The following is an 18,777-nucleotide window of genomic DNA, read 5'->3' as shown; positions in this document are numbered from 1 at the left end:
ACTTCATCTTGAATGATCTCTTGAAATATATGTTAACTATCATGCTAAGTAATCTGTTCCACCTTGTATTTAGCTGTGCCACTCTGAGAACATTTTCCAGACCCGAAGAAAAGTTCTGTGTAAGCTTGAAAGCTTCTCTCTCTCACCAAAAAAAGTTGGTCCAATAAAAAGATACTACCTCACCCACCTTGTCTTTCTAATATCCTGGGACCAATATGGCTACAACAACACTACATAAAATCATATGCCCCCAAGCCACGCACCCTTATACTGCCATCTATGATCTGAGGAAGCACACATTTAATATCTACTAAATTCCAACTAAATGTTGGCATGTAGTAGTGTTAGTGGTAAGAGGAAAGAGATTTCTTCTTGTTCTTTTGCAGTTGTTGTACTGTAACAAATTCTCTATGGAAACCACATAGCTATCATTATCAGGGTGAAACAAGTGCACAGTAAGCACCCAATTTTCAAACTCGCATATCTAACTTTGGATTTAAGTACTTAAACCACAGAGTCATAGAACTGGAAGGGACCTCAAGGAGTCATCTAGTCCAGCCCACAGGGCTGAGGCAGGTCCGAGTATACCTAGGCCATCCCTGACAGGCATTTCTTAAAAACCTCCAAAGATGGAGATTTCACAACCTCTCTCAGTACTTAACTGTCCTTGTACTGTAGTTAGAAAGTTTCTCCTAATATCTAACTTAAATCTCCCCTGCTATAGATTAAGCCCATTACTTTTTGTCTTACCTTCAGTGGACATAGAGAAAAATTATCACTCTCCTCTTTATAATGAATTTGAAAACTTATCAGGTCCCCCCTCAGTCTTCTTTTCTCAAGACTAAATATATCCATTTTTTTAACCATTCATCATAGGTCAGGTTTTCTAAACCTTTAATCATTTTTTTTAATCTCTCTTGATTTCTCCCATTTGTCCACATCTTTCTTAAAGTGTGGCGTCCAAACCTGGGCACAATACTCCAGCTAAGGCCTCACCAGTGCTGAGTAGAGCAGGACAATTATCTCTCATATTTTACTGACAACACTCCTGTTAATACACCCCAGAATACCAGTTTAAGGCACTATATCATCACTTAATGCCTAAAACTGGTATTTAGATGCTCAAATATGGATTTAGGAACCTAAATTTAAGCACTTGTGTTTGAAAATTGTTCCTTAAGATTGCAAATACAAATGTCTCCCTGTGGAACATTTCTTCAGTTCCTTCCCTGTTGTTATTACCTCATTGCCTTTTGTAGTTTCTGATCCTGATGTAGTTGCTGCTGTTGCCAAACTTGATTTCTCTCTCAATCGTTTCACTGTGTCAAACATCTGGGAATAGATATTTAGGTGTTAAGAGAATATAAAACGTGACTGCACTGTGCATGCCGTATTACTGAACCTAAGGGCTGTTAAAAGGTTAAACATTTTTTGAGAATTTCATATTGGTAAAAATGTACTTGGAGCTATCAAAGTATGGAAAGCCTCTACTGCGCCAGAGCAAGTTTCCCACAATACCAATGTGTCCCCAACCCCACAACTGTAAGGAGCACCCCTAGGTGTGAAAGGGTAGTTCACTTTCTCTGGTCTATTCAGTCCTTAGCCATTGCTAAAACTACTACTAAGGATGCTAATTAGTAGAAATTAGTGAGATGTTCTTTCATAAGAATCTCTGTTCACTAAGAAATTATCACCAATGCAAAATCATTTCATATAGGCTACTAAAAAGGGACATCATGTGGTAATAGTATTCAGTCACTACTGTCCAGTGCATTATTTAAATTAGCAAACCCAGAGGTGAAAGGCTCTCTAACCCATGACAAATTTCTTAAGACAACTTCCTTCCTAATCCTCATCTTGCATAGTAATTTCAGTTATTCACTCTTAGAGAATTAGCCTCAACTTTAAATATCAACACTATCAAAAAGGATAATTTGATAGATGTCCTCAGCACACCTTAATATTAAACCACTTTTCCCTTTATGAAAGTTGATGTATATTTCTTCTTGGTACTCAGTTTCATAAAAAGTTTTATACCAGCTGCTTCCTTTTTGTGGAATGTCAGGTTAGGTTAATGTTATGTTAAATGACTTTTTATAGTAGGGTATTTTTGTTTGTTTGGTTTTTTTTTTTTGTTTTGGGGGTTTTTTTGGTGGGGTGGGGTGGGGGGGACAGGATCCTCTTCAATTTCACATATTCCTAACTTGGACACATTAGTCTTTTGGTCTGACAATTTCAGAGACTGGCATTTGACTGAAGGTGAACTAGGCATCAACAAAAAAGTCTATAGTTCGAAACTGCCTCTGAACTGCAGCTTCAGATTTTCCTCTTTTCTAAAAAAATATAGAAAATTAAACTCAAAAACCCCATATATTGATCCAACATCCCATTAAAAAAAACAAAAAAAAAAAAACTGTGAAAGTTAAGGTTGTGCCTTTAAGTTTGGATTTGTTGTTCCAACAATTTTCTTATTTTATCAGAAATCCTGAAAACCTCTAACATTTTAAATTTAATTTATATACCATTTAAAACTTTGTGCTTTTTATAAAGTAATTTTTCCACTTTAGCCATTTAATTTGCAGACTGAGTCTACAAAATGTTTAACCCTCTCCAAAAATATATAGAGATTTTAGCAGACCTTAAAAACTTTCCAATTTTACTAATACAAACAGATGTCACCAAAGCTTCTTTTTACTTCTCTACTATTTAAAATATCTTGAATAATGAAGTTATAGAAATATAAATACTGAGTTATTTAAGGCAATTGGAAAGTTTTTTTTTTTTTTAAAGTCACGACTAAATATTATTTAGCTAAAATTTTGACTTACAAAATTTTAAGTAGTAACCCTTTCATGCACTGGATTCTGTATTAGCACGTGGTGTCCTAACTAACTAACTAACCAACCAACCCCCACCTCATCTCAGCAACTGAAAAAAAAAAAAAAAAAAAAGCTTTTCAACACAGTAGGATACTGAAGAGATCACGGCAGGTGTGAACAGTGTCTACTGCATTAGCTAAAGCAGTCAAACTTTTTTCTTTTAAAATGCTGAATTATTAAAGCCAAATTACACTTGGCTTCTGCCTTGTTTACCTGCAGTATCCAGTTGATCATATCCTTCTGCGCTTCTAACTGAGGAACCGATTTTAATTTTTCCAGAAGCATTAGTATGTTCAGAGCATTCAAGGCTGAGCTTCCCATTCCTTTACAAAGAAAGGAAGTATAAATGTGCAGGTTTTCAGAAATACTGGCTAACATTTTTGCTGCTATAAACACGATTTAAAATACTGGCAATACACATAAGTCCTCCTTTTCTTTTTGTGAATACAGACTAACACAGCTGCTACTCTGAAAGCTTTCATTTAGGTTCCTTCCAAAAGTAGAAGTATAGGTAACACAGACCTGACTTTCAGATCTATGCTCTAGTGCTTCTTCCTGTTATTGTATTCATACTGAACTCTACTGCCTTTAATGGTGTTCAATGTGGATGCTGGAGCAGTTTGTAGGATCACAACCTAATTGATCATGCAGGGGAAAACAACAGAATTCGCTATACAAAAAATGCTGTCATATACAAAAATATACTGACAAGGAATTCGTCCACTGACATTTTTCCAGTAATAGTAATCTTTGGTGAATTTGTAATTACAGTAGGTATAAAATTTTCCAGACAGAAGTGGGATGTTCAATTTGATTGTGTCTCTTTAATTTGCTTGACAAACAGAAAGACATGAATGATAAAAAATGGGGATTAAGAGATTGTACTTTTCAGACTCCCTAATATCCCCTTTTACTGCATATTGTTCATAAGTAAGGCTGCGATTTTGTCATGGAAGTCACTGAAGTCACAGATTCCGTGACTTTCCGCAACCTTCGTAACTCCACAGCTGTAGCGGCCAGTGCAGCTTACCCTAGGGCCAGCTGCTCAGGAGACCCATGGCAACTGCTTGGGCCACACCAGCTGTGTGGCTGGCCCCAGGGAGTGCCTGAGCTGCAGCGGTCCCGGGATGGCTGGATAAGTGGCCCTGGGGAGTGCCCGAGCATCAGTCCCAGCGGTGGCCCCGGGGAGGCTGGAGCAGGGGCCTCGGAGGCTGTAGTAAGAGTAGTCCCCAGAGGCCTTGGAGCAGCAGGCAATTGGGGACAGTCAGCCTCCACAGCAGGAGCAGAGATTTAGTCATGGGTATTTATAGTAAAAGTCATGGACAGGTAACAAGCCATTAATTTTTTTTATTGCCTGTGACCTGTTGTGATAAATGAAGGGGGAAGGTAGCTCCCTTTTATGTACACCCAGCCAGCCAGTTGGCTACAAAATCCCTGTTAGTAGCTGTTCTCTACTTGCTTTACCTATAGAGAGTTAAAAAAGCCCATAGATAAAAGGAAGGGAGTGGGCACCTGACCAAAAGAGCCAATGGAAAGACAGAACTTTTAAAAATTGAAACAAGACTCCCCTTTTGTCTGTCTGTTGTTCTCCGGAGAGAGGGGACAGAGCAAAAACAGGGCTGGAACTATGCTGTAAAAAGCTTTAAGCAAGGTATGAAAAATCATTAAATCATACCTAGAACTGACTCATTTGAAACCCCAGACACATAAGCAGACCAGGAAATGTCTAGAAAGACGCGATTAGGTTTATCTCTTTATGGTTTGTGGACTCTTCTGTGCTAACCCCCAAAGACTTTTGCTTTGTTTGTAACCATTAAGCTGGACCTCAAGAAAACCATTCTTGAGGCTTAATTTTAAAATCTTTTAACATCTAGCAAACGCCTAAGTTCCAGATGTGTATTTTCTTTCTTTTTGTTTTTAATAAAATTTACCTTTTACCCTTTTTTAAGAACAGGATTGAGTTTTTGTGTCCTAAGAGGCTTGTGCATATGTTGTTTAATTAGCTGGTGGCAACAGCTGATTTCCTTTGTTTTCTCTCTCAGCTCTTCCTAGGGGGTGGGCTTGAGGGTACCCCATAGGGAGGAATTCCCAAGTGCACCTTCCTGCATTCAAAAGGGGGTTTTTGGCATTTGGGTGGTGGCAGCATCTACCCATCCAAGCTCAGAGAGAAGCTGTAACCTTCAGAGTTTAATAGAAGCCTGGAGTGGCTAGTATTAATTTTTAGAATCCTTGCAGGTCCCAACCTTCTGCACTCTAAGTGCCAGAGTGGGGAATCAGCCTTGACACCTGCCCATGACTTTTACTAAAAATACCCACGATTACCTTATTCATAAGGTCAGTGCTTTCAAAAGCTTTAAATAAAAGCAACTTCAGTGGCTTGGATTCATATTTCTCATTTTTTATCCATATCACAGGAGCTAATAATGTTCAGCTTGCAAAAGGGACTCTCTCTATTTATCCTTACACAATGTAGCAGCAATTCTACACAAGATAAAAAGAATAGAAGATTAAATATGCAAATGATTTGGACTCAACCTTCAACCTAAGCATATTTTAGTGCAAGCCAAAGGATCTTCTAGATAAAAATGATAAGGTTTAGAGTCAAGGGAAAGGAGCACAAGACCATGCTGCATATAGTTTATAAGTGAAATCTCGCCTTTTTACACTGTTGTCGCTAGTGTAATAAAACCCCCTTAATCTGGAGGCAAATTAAGATCTGTCCAAGTCAAAGGGTACCAAAATGTGTGGTTAGTTTATTTTTTAAACATTGCTCATTCATAGGCATTTGTCATTTCTCAAAGAATTCTTATTCACATTTCCCTCTTCTCCTTCACGATAGTCCTGCAGTGGAAGGAGGATACTATGACCCAGGATGCCCTCAATACCAACTGGCAAAACAGTTTACCAGAATATCCGGATTCTGGTATGTACATTCTGGTTCACCAAAGAAAATTATGGGAGATCTTAAATGAAAGCCAGGATCACACAGGTAATTAATATCATTGTGAAATGTACGTACAGATACTATGAAAGGAGTTATGTATGTATGCTGAAAATATGTTCCTGAAGTTTGTATCAAGGCAGAATTGACAAACAGATTTGCTGTCAGATAAAAGATGTTTATTCACTTTACTCTCTGACAGCATTTAAATTAAGCATTGTAAGCCAACATAATGGATGGCCTATTAACATACAAAGTCAACAGGGAAGAAGCAGGACTCAGTAAAAACAAGCAAGGGGAGGGGGAGGAGTTACTGTCCCGAGGACAGAATGAAATTTGGGGAACATAAGTAGAAGGAAAGAAGACACTTATTTCATTCATGAAAACAGGATCAAAACCAGGCTGGGTTGAAATACTGCAAAACACATTTGGGGTGAGAAAATTCTTTAAGACAGGTGGTTAGCCTGCTAAATTAAATTTAGTTGCTAGAAATAGTTTGATATGTAATCTTTTTGTTTTTGTTATCCTTATTCACTATCTCTTGAATCTCAAACCATTGACAATAAATGTATCATTGTTTTCACTATAAATATATCTCAGTGATGTGATGTTATACAAGGAGCTGATCCTGAGCTGAATCATTCAAGCTGGTGTGTACACTGTTCCCTTGGGGAAAGCAGAGCTGGTATTTCTGTGAACATTCAGTGGATAAGGGGCTGGACACTACAAAGGAACACTTCAAAGGGCCTTGGAGACTGGAGTACACCTATAATTCTGCAAGGCAAAGTAAGGGCTGGCATAGCCCAGAGGGGACTGGGTAGCTAACAGGCTGGTGAAGTCAGGGAACGGACACCCAGTTAAACGCAAGCCTCTCTTTCACTCGAGGCGGGGGGGCGGGGTATCCTTTAAAATTTGGAAGTCAAAGCCTAATGAGGAAAATAGAAAGGAGCACAAACTCTGGCATGTAAAATATAAAAGTACAATGAGGCGGGCCAACAAGGAATTTGAGAAGCAACTTGCTACAAACAGCATTTTTTTTTTTTTTAAATACATCAGAAGCAGAAATCCTACCAAACAGCCAGTGGGGCCATTAAATGACAAAGGAGTGCTCAAAGAAGACAAGGCCATTGCACAGAAGCTAAATTAATCCTTTGCATCAGTCTTCACTGCAGAGGATGTGGGGGAGAGACCCACATCTGAGTTATTTTTTTGGGTGACAAATCTGAAGTACTGTCCTACACTGATGTGTCTGTGGAGTAAATTTTAAAACAAACTGATAAACTAAACAGTAATAAGTCACCAGGACCAGATGGTATCCACCCAAGAGTTCTAACTATAGTATGTAACCTATTACTGAAGTCAGCCTCTGTACCAGATGCCTGGAAGGCAACTAATGTATTGTTGATTTTTAAAAAGGGTTGTAGAGCAGGGGCAACCTTTTAGAAGTGGTGTGCCGAGTCTTCATTTATTCACTCTAATTTAAGGTTGAGTGTGCCAGTAATGCATTTTAACGTCTATAATATATAACTAAACTATTGTTGTATGTAAAGTAAATAAGGTTTTTAAAATGTTTAAGAAGCTTCTTTTAAAATTAAATTAAAATGCAGAGCCCCCCGGACTGGTGGCCAGGACCCGGGCAGTGTGAGTGACACTGAAAATCAGCTTGTGTGCCGCATTCAGCACGCGTGCCATAGGTTGCCTACCCCTGTTCTAGAGGCAATCCTGGCTATTACCGGCTGGAGAGCCTAACTTCAGTAACAGGCAAACTGGTAGAAACTATGGTAAAGAATAGAACTATTAGACATAGAAATAAGCACAATTTGTTGCAGAAGAGTCAACATGGCTTTTGCAAAGGGAAATCATGCCTCACTAATCTATTGGAATTCTTTGAGGGAGTCAACAAGCATGTGGAAAAGGGTGATCCACACGATACAGTGTATTTGGACTTTCAGAATGCCTTTGACAAAGGTCCCTCATCAAAGGCTCTTAAGTAAACTAAGAGGATAAGAGGGAAGGTCTCATGGATCAGTAACGAGCTGAAAAATAGAAAACAAAGGCTAAGAATAAATGATCAGTTTTCACAATGGAGAGAGATGAACAGCAGGGTCCCCCAAGGAACTTTATTGGGACCTGTTGTGTTCAAAATATTAATAAAATAAGATGGAAAAGAGGGTGAACAGAGAGATTGCAAAGTTTGAAGATAGTTAAGTTCAAATCAGACTGCAAGAAGTTACAAAAGGATCTCACAAAATTGGATGACCGGGCAAGAAAATAGTAAATGAAATTCAATGCTGATAAGTGCAAAGTAATGCACACTGGAAAAAATAATCCCATCTACACGCATATAGTGATGGGTTCTAAATTAGCTGTTACCATCTAAGACAGACATCTTGAAGTCACTGTGGATAGTTCTCTGAAAGTTCTGCTCAACGATCAGCAGCAATCAAAAAGGCTAACAATATGTTAGGAACTATTAGGAAAGAGATAAAAAAATACGACAGAAAATATCGTAATACCACTTTATAAATCCATGGTTCACCCACACATTGAATACTGTGTCCAGTTCTGCTTGCTCCACCTCAAAAAGGATATAATGGAATTGGAGAAGGGCTATCAAGGCTATGAAATTACTTCCAGAAGAGGAGAAACAAAGCATTAGGGCTGTTCAGTTTAGGAAAGAGAAGATTAAGTGGAGATATGATAGGTCTATAAAATCATGAATGGTCTGGAAAAAGTGGAGAGAGAGAGAGGCGCGTTATTTATCCTTTCCCACAAAACAAAACCCAGGGTCATCTGATGAAATTAACAGGCAGCAGATTTAATACAGACAAGAGGAAGTACACTTTTTCACATGATGCACACCTAACCTGTGGAATTCATTGCCATGGGATTTCATGATGGCCAAAAGTATAACTGGGTTCAAAAGAGAATTGGATAAGATTATGGAGGACAGGTCCATCAATGACTACTAGCCAGTATGGTCAGGGTTGCAATCCCATGGTTGAGGTGACCCTAAACCTTTGACAACCAGCAGCCGGAAGTGGAAAACAGGGGTGGATCACTCCATAATTGCCATTTTCTGTACCCTCCCCTTGAAGCTCTAATATGGGCCACTGTTGAGATAGGATACAGGACAACAGTGTGGCCCAATATGGCACCTCTTCTGTAACCCTCACAGATGGGCACAACTATCTTCAATATTACTCTTAGCACTTTCTTTGGAAACCAGCACATCCTCTCCTCACTACACCTGTCAAGCCAGAGCATAGACATGTAATTCCTGATTTGGCTTCTCTACTGATGCAAAGCAGAACTCTAGCAGTCTCACTTAGTTTCTGAATGCTACGATGAAAATAAAGACAGGATAAATCCTTGCTGAACACAATGATTTAACTCTTCTTTTGAGTCTAATCTTGTCCTTATAATAAGAAGTTAGCATAATTCACTCCCCGCTTCAGAAAAAGTGAAACGTACTTGATGCTTTGTGATAAAAGTCAAAGGTCACTTCTTCCTCTGGAGCCTTTTCTAGCTGCTGCTTCTCTTCCAGTAAGCCCAGAGAAAGGAGGTGAAGTACCTGTGAAAGACAGAAGTGATAAAACTCAATTGCTACCAATTGGCTGTAAAACTGGACATATTGACAGAAGACCTTAAGGAATATATCACACAGTGCAAAAGTGCATTGATCTCACACAGAAGATTCAATAACCATACACAGAATATGCTAGTGTCCTTAACGAGGCATGGCCCTTGCTTATTCCTTGCATTAAGCTTAGTTGATCCTTACATGTTTCACATCAGCCATCTACAAGTTTTGCACTTTTGCTGATGACTTGTACACTCTTAATGAATTAATGTGCCTCAAAGCATTTGCAGTGATGCTCATACGGCACTGTTAAAATAGTAGGGTTTATTAGTCAACTGAACACAACAGAGGAAGTCCTTAGGTTAGCATAGAGAAAGGAAAGTTAAAGCATTGTAAGTCAGAAAACCAGACAACGCAACTGTCTTGAAACAGCTTTCAGTGATGAGACAAGGCAAGACTGTTAGACACTTCAAGTTATGTAACTGCAATACTTACTTTTGCGAAGTGCTTATTACTACTGTAAATTACATTTAAAGTTTATAGAGGAGGCAGATAATGGGAAACCTTTTGCTAGATCAGTAAAATTTATAAAAACAGCCTTTTGGATCAAAGAGATCCCTTTCTTCCAATTAAAATATTGGTTAACCACATTTATAAGTTTGGAAATATTAACACAATGTGCCTTTAAAATAAAGCTATACAATGTACTGGAAATGGTATTACTATAAGAGAGAAAAAGTAAGATTCTGTTTACCAAGCTTATGCTAATCTACCAAACACTACAAATAACTAACTTTAAAGTGTCATCCAGTGCCATATAATTAAGGTGTAATGTAGGAAGATTTTCAAATCAAGTCTACAAAAAAAAAAAAAAAAAAAAAAAAAGGGAGTACTTGTGGCATCTTAGAGACTAACAAATTTATTTGAGCATAAGCTTTCGTGAGCTACAGCTCACTTCATTGGATGCATGCAGTGGAAAATACAGTGGGGAGATTTATATACATAGAGAACATGAAACAATGGGTGTTACCATACACACTGTAACAAGAGAGTGATCAGTTAAGGTGAGCTATTACCAGCAGGAGAGCGGGGGTGGGGTGGGAACCTTTTGTAGTGATAATCAAGGTGGGCCATTTCCAGCAGTTGACAAGAACGTCTGAGGAACTGGGGGGAGGGAGGTGAATAAACATTGGGAAATAGTTTTACTTTGTGTAATGACACATACACTCCCAGTCTTTATTCAAGCCTAGGTTAATTGTATCCAGTTTGCAAATTAAATTCCAATTCAGCAGTCTCTCGTTGGAGTCTGGTTTTGAAGTTTTTTTGTTGAAGAATTGCAACTTTTATGTCTGTAATCGAGTGACCAAAGAGATTGAAGTGTTCACCGACTGGTTTTTGAATGTTATAATTCTTGACGTCTGATTTGTATCCATTTATTCTTTTACGTAGAGACTGTCCAGTTTGACCAATGTACATGGCAGAGGGGCATTGCTGACACATGATGGCATATATCACATTGGTAGATGTGCAGGTGAATGAGCCTCTGATAGTGTGGCTGATGTGATTAGGCCCTATGATGGTGTCCCCTGAATAGATATGTGGACACAGTTGGCAACAGGCTTTGTTGCAAGGATAGGTTCCTGGGTTAGTGGTTCTGTTGGTGTGTGGTTGCTGGTGAGTATTTGCTTCAGGCTGGGGGGCTGTCTGTAGGCAAGGACTGGCCTGTCTCCTAAGATCTGTGAGAGTGATGGGTTGTCCTTCAGGATATGTTGTAGATCCTTGATGATGCGTTGGAGAGGTTTTAGTTGGGGGCTGAAGGTGACAGCTAGTGGCGTTCTGTTATTTTCTTTGTTGGGCCTGTCCTGTAGTAGGTAACTTCTGGGTACTCTTCTGGCTCTGTCAATCTGTTTCTTCACTTCAGCAGGTGGGTATTGTAGTTGTAAGAATGCTTGATAGAGATCTTGTAGGTGTTTGTCTCTGTCTGAGGGGTTGGAGCAAATGCGGTTGTATAGTAGAGCTTGGCTGTAGACAATGGATCATGTGGTATGGTCTGGATGAAAGCTGGAGGCATACAGGTAGGCATAGCGGTCAGTAGGTTTCCGGTATAGGATGGTGTTTATGTGACCATCGCTTATTAGCACCACAGTGTCCAGGAAGTGGATCTCTTGTGTGGACTGGTCCAGGCTGAGGTTGATGGTGGGATGGAAATTGTTGAAATCATGGTGGAATTCCTCAAGGGCTTCTTTTCCATGGGTCCACATGCTGAAGATGTCATCAATGTAGCGCAAGTAAAGTAGGAACATTAGGGGACGAGAGCTGAGGAAGCGTTGTTCTACGTCAGCCATAAAAATGTTGGCATACTGTGGGGCCATGTGGGTACCCATAGCAGTGCTGCTGATTTGAAGGTATACATTGTCCACAAATGTGAAATAGTTATGGGTGAGGACAAAGTCACAAAGTTCAGCCACCAGGTTTGCAGTGACATTATCGGAGATAGTGTTCCTGACGGCTTGTAGTCCATCTTTGTGTGGAATGTTGGTGTAGAGGGCTTCTACATCCATAGTGGCTAGGATGATGTTTTCAGGAAGATCACCTATGGATTGTAGTTTCCTCAGGAAGTCAGTGGTGTCTCGAAAATAGCTGGGAGTGCTGGTGGCGTAGGGCCTGAGGAGGGAGTCTACATAGCCAGACAAGCCTGCTGTCAGGGTGTCAATGCCTGAGATGATGGGGCGTCCAGGATTTCCAGGTTTATGGATCTTGGGTAGCAGATAGAATACCCCTGGTCAGGGTTCCAGGGGTGTGTTTGTGCGGATTTGTTCTTGTGCTTTTTCTCTGTGTATATAAATCTCCCCACTGTATTTTCCACTGCATGCATCCGATGAAGTGAGCTGTAGCTCATGAAAGCTTATGCTCAAATAAATTTGTTGGTCTCTAAGGTGCCACAAGTACTCCTTTTCCTTTTGCGGATACAGACTAACACGGCTGCTACTCTGAAATCAAATCTACTACGTTATGCTAATGTTCAAGAGATATGCAAGATTACAGTTTACTGTCGTGTGCTGTGTGTTTACATATAAACGCACAAGAGTGTGTTTTAGCATCAATAGTTAACCCAAATTAAGGAGGAAAATACTAATGCAATCCATACCATCTGGATCATAGCTTCTGTCCATAAGTGGGTCTCCAGTTGTACTGCCCTTTGAAGGATAGTTCTGAGGATATACATCATGATATCACAGTTCAGAATTTTCACCACATTGCTGAATGCTGGGTTGAATTCAGGAGGGGGAGGAGGTGGCAGTGCTAGAAAAGAAGTCACATGCAGGCATATTAATAACTGCCTAATATTTCCTACCAGATTGTGAGCAGGAAGTGGAGACAACAGGTACGCTGCTACCAAGTGAGTGAGTGAGTGAGGTTTGAATGGTGATTGTGGAATTAAAAAGGGAGGTTAGGGAAAGAGGGGATAATAGTTCTGTTACAACTGAAACATTATAGTCTTATCTCTAAGTTTCTGATACATGGAGTTTGTGACTTTTAAAGTGAGTTTAAATTGTTTGTGAAAGATATCAGATTTATGATAGTTTAAAATGAAGTCATCCATAGAACAGGCACAGCACTGGCAGCAGCAGTACAATCTTCCCTACACTACCCCACCAACCCTATCCCAGAAGAACCACCTATAAAAAGGAGAAAAATTACTTTAGTCCCCTTGGTCTTTCTAGATTGTCAACAAGTGTGACTGTTTTGACGGTGGGTTGAATTTGTGGGCATCTGTCCACTAAAAAACTAAACTGACAGCCCTCCCAATTGTTAAAAAAACAACAACAATAATCACCAAAAAGATGTCTGGTGGTAACAAGTTCTGGTCACTAAAGACCTAAGTCTATTTCCAACCTGTGACCCTAGATTCAATACAATTTCTATCCCATTGTCAATCCCTGAGCCACATACCAAAATTTTTATTTTGTAAGCACAAAAAGACTGGTACACCAAACCATAGCACTTGCTCTATCATCCAGTCCAACTTTTTACCTTCATCTCTGTTTTCTTGTTTTCTTCTCTTCTTCTGCGTATGTTCAGCCTGTAAGAAAGTTGGCCTACGTTACTGTACCAACAGCAAAGGAGGATTCTTTAGTGAAACCATCAGGGACACTAGACTAATAAACGTTGGAAGATCCACTGAGATTTACTTTGACACTCCACTCACACTGTATAATACATCAGCATATGAAAACATGTTGCGGGCCTGGATAATAAAGCCAGTGCAAACATGACAGTATACCTATAGTAGGGATAAGATTAATTTTTCTTAGTACATTTTGTAACAGTGTGTGGAAAACTACAATTATTCCCTTGAAGTTCTAGGTATAGTACCTATCCATTAATACAAATACAAATTCAACATATTCTCTTGTGAACATCTATGAGGAAGTCAATTCTTTCAAAAAGAGCCTATGCATTTAAACTTTCCCCTATTGCAAGAATGTAAGAAATGTATTAGTAGTTCTTCGGATCTGCATATCTCAAAGAAGGGGGAAAAAAATTTGAAGATCTCTTTATGGGTAACCATATCTAATATATTTTGCAAATTTTTATTAGTTTGATTTTTTTTTAAAACTTCGATACAATACTGCTCATCCAGGGAAGCCTAAAAGATACAAAAAAATTGATAAATGATTTGTAAAGATCTGCTTTGACTCATATTATACTACAAATAAGCAACGCAATTACTTCACTTTTCCCAGACCAGCGGTCCCCAAACTTTTGAGGGTCGCCCTGCCCCCCCCTTACCTCTGTCCATGTTCCCCCACCCCTGGAGCCAGGGCCAGGAGTGGGGCCGCAGCTCGGGGTGGGAGGGTAGACAGGGTTAAGGGGGCTGAGGTTCGGGCTGCAGCTTGGGGTGGGGCTAAGAGCGGGACCAAGGCTGGGGCAGAGCCGCAGCCAGGCTGAAGTGGAGGCTGGCAGCTGGGCCTGCAGCCAGTTGTGGCTCCACTCCTGGCCTTGCTCCCAGCCTTGGCCCCGAGCCAGGAACAAAGCTGCGGCTGCTGGGGGCTTGTGTGGAGCCGGGAGCGGGACTGGAGCAGAGCTGGGGGGGAGGGGCTGGGTGGCGCTGGCTTGCTCCCTCTCCGCCACACCCCACGGACAGTCCTCCACACCCACCTAGCAAAGCACGCCCCATACTCTGAGGGCCACTGGCACAGAACAAGACAATTTTTTTAAATCTTTTAAATGCACTGTGGAACTATGCACATTTATTTAGGGCCAAATTATGCTTTTTCTCCTGTTTGGGTGAGCTAGTATTTTGTCTTTTTTTGACCTGGCATCTTATTTTTTTAAATGGGTATTTTTTTACTAGAGCTTAACAGTCTTGTGCGACATCTGGCATCCCAAAGAGATCTAATTCCTTTTACTGCCATACACAAAAGGAAGCTATAATGTGCAACTAAAGGTTTAGCTGAACTTAAACATGAAGAGAGTAAATGGAGATTTCAAACTTCATAGCAGAAACAGAGGGAAAAAATAACTGTAATGTGGGGATGGGGAAGGGAAAACCACACAGGTACTGCTCTTAAAATGCTTTGGGGTAGATCCTTGGCTGGTGTAAGTTACCATAGCTCCATGGATTTACACTGGCAAAGGAGCTGTCCCATTGTGTCTTCACTACACTTTCTATAATATGTTCCCTAGTTGGAGTCTGTCTCCAGTATGCAATCTACATTGCTTGTCACCTGTTGTTAAAAGGCTGAAAATTTAGGCTGGAGTTTTCAAAGGGATCCAAGTGAGTTAAGCACTCAACTCTCCCTGAATTTTAGTGGGAGACAGGCACCTAAATGCTTTAGGCGCCTATCAAAATTCCCAGCCTAAATATTCTGAACTCACAGGATGCATTAGAACTGATTTTTCTTTAAAAAAAAGCAAAAAAAAAAAGCTACACATACACCAAAAACCCCGACATTGGTATTTTCTTGTGCTGCACAGAAGCTGGGATTATCAAGATTCTCTTTGTGTATTAGTAGAGTTGTGTTTGTGAATCTGAATAATGTTTTACTGGAAGATTGGTGGTAGCTTTTTACAGCTTAATTACAGAAGAACAGTTTTTGTCACATGAAAAACGTCTTCGCTGTCTCCTCTGTCAAAAAACCAAAAGTTAGCTTCCTTATGAGTATGGTTTGAGGGTTAAGTAGAATACATTAAAAGAAATAAATCAGAGATATATTATTAAGCACTCTACCATCTTGAGACTCCATTATATCCCTACCTTCAGTACACCAGGTTTGTTTAGGCAGAGAAAAAGTGTGTGCTCTCCTCTTCCCTTCACATTGCCTACCTTGCTGTGCTGAGTCTTGGTATAGTGATAAAAGAACATATTGAACTCTTTCATGCATTCATCCTTCAATTCATAAACTCCATGGCCTGACACACCTGGTTTCCTAAAAAAACATTTATAGTACATGGATTAACAACAAATCCTCAGTGTTTATTTATAGCACAAGTTGCAAGTAATGCAATTACTTCCTAAGGAAATGTTAAGAGTGAAATGGAACACAATGGGACCTGGCTCTGCATATTTAAACAAGGATGGCAACTTCATTACATTACAAATTGCAGATAAATTCAGTTACCAGCTTTTCACTACCAGAAATACACTTTCCTATGGATCCTGCCCATTGCAGGAGCTTCTCTGACACATGGTACCAGGAGATTATTCACAGATGAATTAATTAAGACTTTCTCCTCGAGTTTCAGGCATTTGGCCTGCATGGTGCCTCACTGTATAATCTGCAGTTCCTTTTCAAGCTAGGCACTAATCTAAGAAACATAATGATATGCTTCCCAGTGAAGTACACTGAATGGTCTCTTCTTTTAACCCCCATCCTACCCTCAGAACAAAAATCCTAGCTATATCTATGGTTCCCTTTGGTTAAATGTAAAAGGAGCAAGCCACAAGCAATTCAAAATAAGGGAGACTACAGCAATTGAATTGGAAGTTTTTGTTGTGTGGTGTTTTTTGTTTTGTTTTTTTGACAGAATCATAACTGATCAAAACCAATTCAGATGTCAAAGTACCAAAGCAATGGTTTCCTTGGTTACCTATGAAAAGGATCTTTTCTACCTACAGCTGGTAGTCAACAGTTTTCTGACAGAAAAGCAAGTAAACAAGTAAAGAGCAGTCTAAACCAAACACTGAGGAGATTTTCAAAAGGTAAAAAAGGCAGATAGCAGTATGGTGGACAGCTACTACAAAAGAAAGTGAGTTTTGAAAAATCTCTTCCATTAGTATGTGGGACTTCCATATCCCTATTTTACACTTACTTTTCTATGCAAAAATGAAAGCAAATATACTTCAAGCTTACAAAACAGGAGAGGAGTTTGTGTAGCATGACCAACAGTCTAAGGGTACGTCTACACTGCAATAAAAGATAAGCAGCATGGTCGCAGCTGGCTCAGGTCAGCTGACTCCGGCGCATGGGGCTAAACTGCAGAGTAGACATTTGGGCTTGGGCCAGAGCCCAGGCTCTGAAACCCTGCGAATGGGATAGGTCTCAGAGCTTGGGCTCCAGCCCGAGTGTCTACCCTGCAAATTGTAGCCCCGCAGCATAAGCTTCACAAGCCCAAGTCAATTGACCCAGGTTCTGAGACTCAGTGCTGTGGATTTTTTTTATTTCAGTGTAGACATATCATCCCTTGGGAGCTCTCATCCCTTCACCTGCATGTCATCTATAAAGTAGTATTAAGAGCTTACTTGAATATGGCCACTTTGTTTATTACTTTCTCCAAGCCAGTTTCATTGTTTTCCTGTTAAAACATTTAAACACAGAGCATATTTTTACATACACATATATACTACAGTATTAGGTTACAATCTAGAATATTAGGACTAAAATATGACAGTTCAGAACATGCAAGACTAACCTATAAGTATCAGAATCTATACCAGCCTGTATCTACTCTAATAAAATCACCTCAAATTGATCACTTGTGAAACACACCATTATTAATGCAACAAAAACCCACTGACAGTTTGCATGGTAAAGTATGAAGAGCCATCTAGATCAATTCCATATTTAACCTATGGACTAATGTTTTTTTGTCAACATTCATCCAAAATTCAGATATTCAAATTACAAATTTGGTGATGAGTAAAATACTAAGTACGCCCACCCCAGGAATGGGAAATGTAAAAGGATGTCCAAAAGAACATCAAGACTCCTTTGCTCACTGAACTACCATCAGACGTTACTTGTATCAGAGATGTGCCCCATCCAAAGAGCAATTTTTCACCTTACTATTAAGGGAGGGCAGGCCACACAGTTTTTAATTCTGAAAGGTTAGTCTCTAAAAATGTCATTTGTGGATTCTATGTTTAGGGTTTACAATAATTTTCATAATATACTCAGTTTGAAAGCAAAAATGATGGTTTTTTCTTTTAACTGCCAACCCCATAAAATCAGTCTGGGCTGTGACAATTAAAATGAATTCTTTCCATCTTGTTCTTTATCAGAAGGACAAAACTATACTTTCAACTACACCTGTGCAATTGTTTTCAGTGGATTTGCACAAGGGTAACCAATTAGAATTTAATAAAAAATACTGTTGATGCACAAGATGGAATAGAGTTTGGCTCCCCCTCTTTCAGCTACACTAGCTCTGGAGGTCCAACAGAAGAAATCATTTAAAAGATATTTGTCATAGAAGTTAGTAGCTATGACTCAGAATAAACTCAATAGTTCTGCTCCCTGAGTACCAAAATGCAATCCTCCTACAGTAGTTTTTCAGATTAGAACCATACTATGAATGTGTATATTGTACTAGGACAATGGCTGGTTCTAGGATGTTCTTGGTTGCAGGGTGCCAGTCTGAAGGACACAGACACACGAGTAACTGTGGACTGTTAAATTTCCCTTGAAGAGCACCATGCATTTACCTTTAACAAGGGGGAAAATACTCATCTTACCGAAATGCAGTCATATTTCACTGTAACTCTAAATCCAAGATCTGTGGTTTCCACCAAAAGAAAAAGCAAAAAACACTTTCATCTAAAGAAACAGGGAGCAGAAAAGAGAAAGAAGAGGGAAGAAAGCGGGGAGAAAGCGGGGGAGGGAGGGAGAGAAAAAGACTCACATTCTCAGGCAAAGATTTGGCAATAGCACTGTGAGCCATTGGTTCAATGCAGAGCAGATGAATAATTTCTCTCATGGTAATTTCTTCTTTTGTCACACTACTCACTCCAGGCACGTATCTTTCCCCTACCAGGAAGCCATAAAAGGAGGAAAAAGGAAAACATGAAGGTTAAAAAAACACTTATGATTCACTCATACAGAAAAACAGTTACTAACCTGCTCTGTAATTGTTCTTCTTCAAAATATGCT

General features: G+C 39.6%; 1 protein-coding gene across 4 annotated transcripts in view; it reads right to left on the bottom strand.

The window, feature by feature from the left end:
- Positions 1-18,777, bottom strand: part of UBR1 (ubiquitin protein ligase E3 component n-recognin 1) — a 149,748-nt gene that overhangs the window by 65,906 nt on the left and 65,065 nt on the right. For 2 of the 4 annotated variants that reach the window (XM_073348599.2, XM_073348598.2), the window contains exons 21-28: positions 18,530-18,654; positions 17,151-17,203; positions 15,666-15,837; positions 13,439-13,487; positions 12,552-12,706; positions 9,295-9,394; positions 3,093-3,202; positions 1,243-1,332 (exon numbers count right to left, since the gene is read on the bottom strand). In XM_073348599.2, the coding sequence (XP_073204700.1) occupies positions 1,243-1,332; positions 3,093-3,202; positions 9,295-9,394; positions 12,552-12,706; positions 13,439-13,487; positions 15,666-15,837; positions 17,151-17,203; positions 18,530-18,654 (854 nt within the window). The remainder of the gene's footprint in view (positions 1-1,242; positions 1,333-3,092; positions 3,203-9,294; positions 9,395-12,551; positions 12,707-13,438; positions 13,488-15,665; positions 15,838-17,150; positions 17,204-18,529; positions 18,655-18,777) is intronic. The other 2 variants (XM_073348601.2, XM_073348600.2) reach the window with 1 other exon arrangement.

Source organism: Lepidochelys kempii, chromosome 6 (genome assembly GCF_965140285.1).
Source record: "Lepidochelys kempii isolate rLepKem1 chromosome 6, rLepKem1.hap1, whole genome shotgun sequence".
In the NCBI taxonomy this organism is placed as follows: Eukaryota; Metazoa; Chordata; order Testudines; family Cheloniidae; genus Lepidochelys; species Lepidochelys kempii.
The sequence above is the reverse complement of the archived record's forward strand: the minus strand, read 5'-3'. Positions and strand labels throughout refer to the sequence as shown.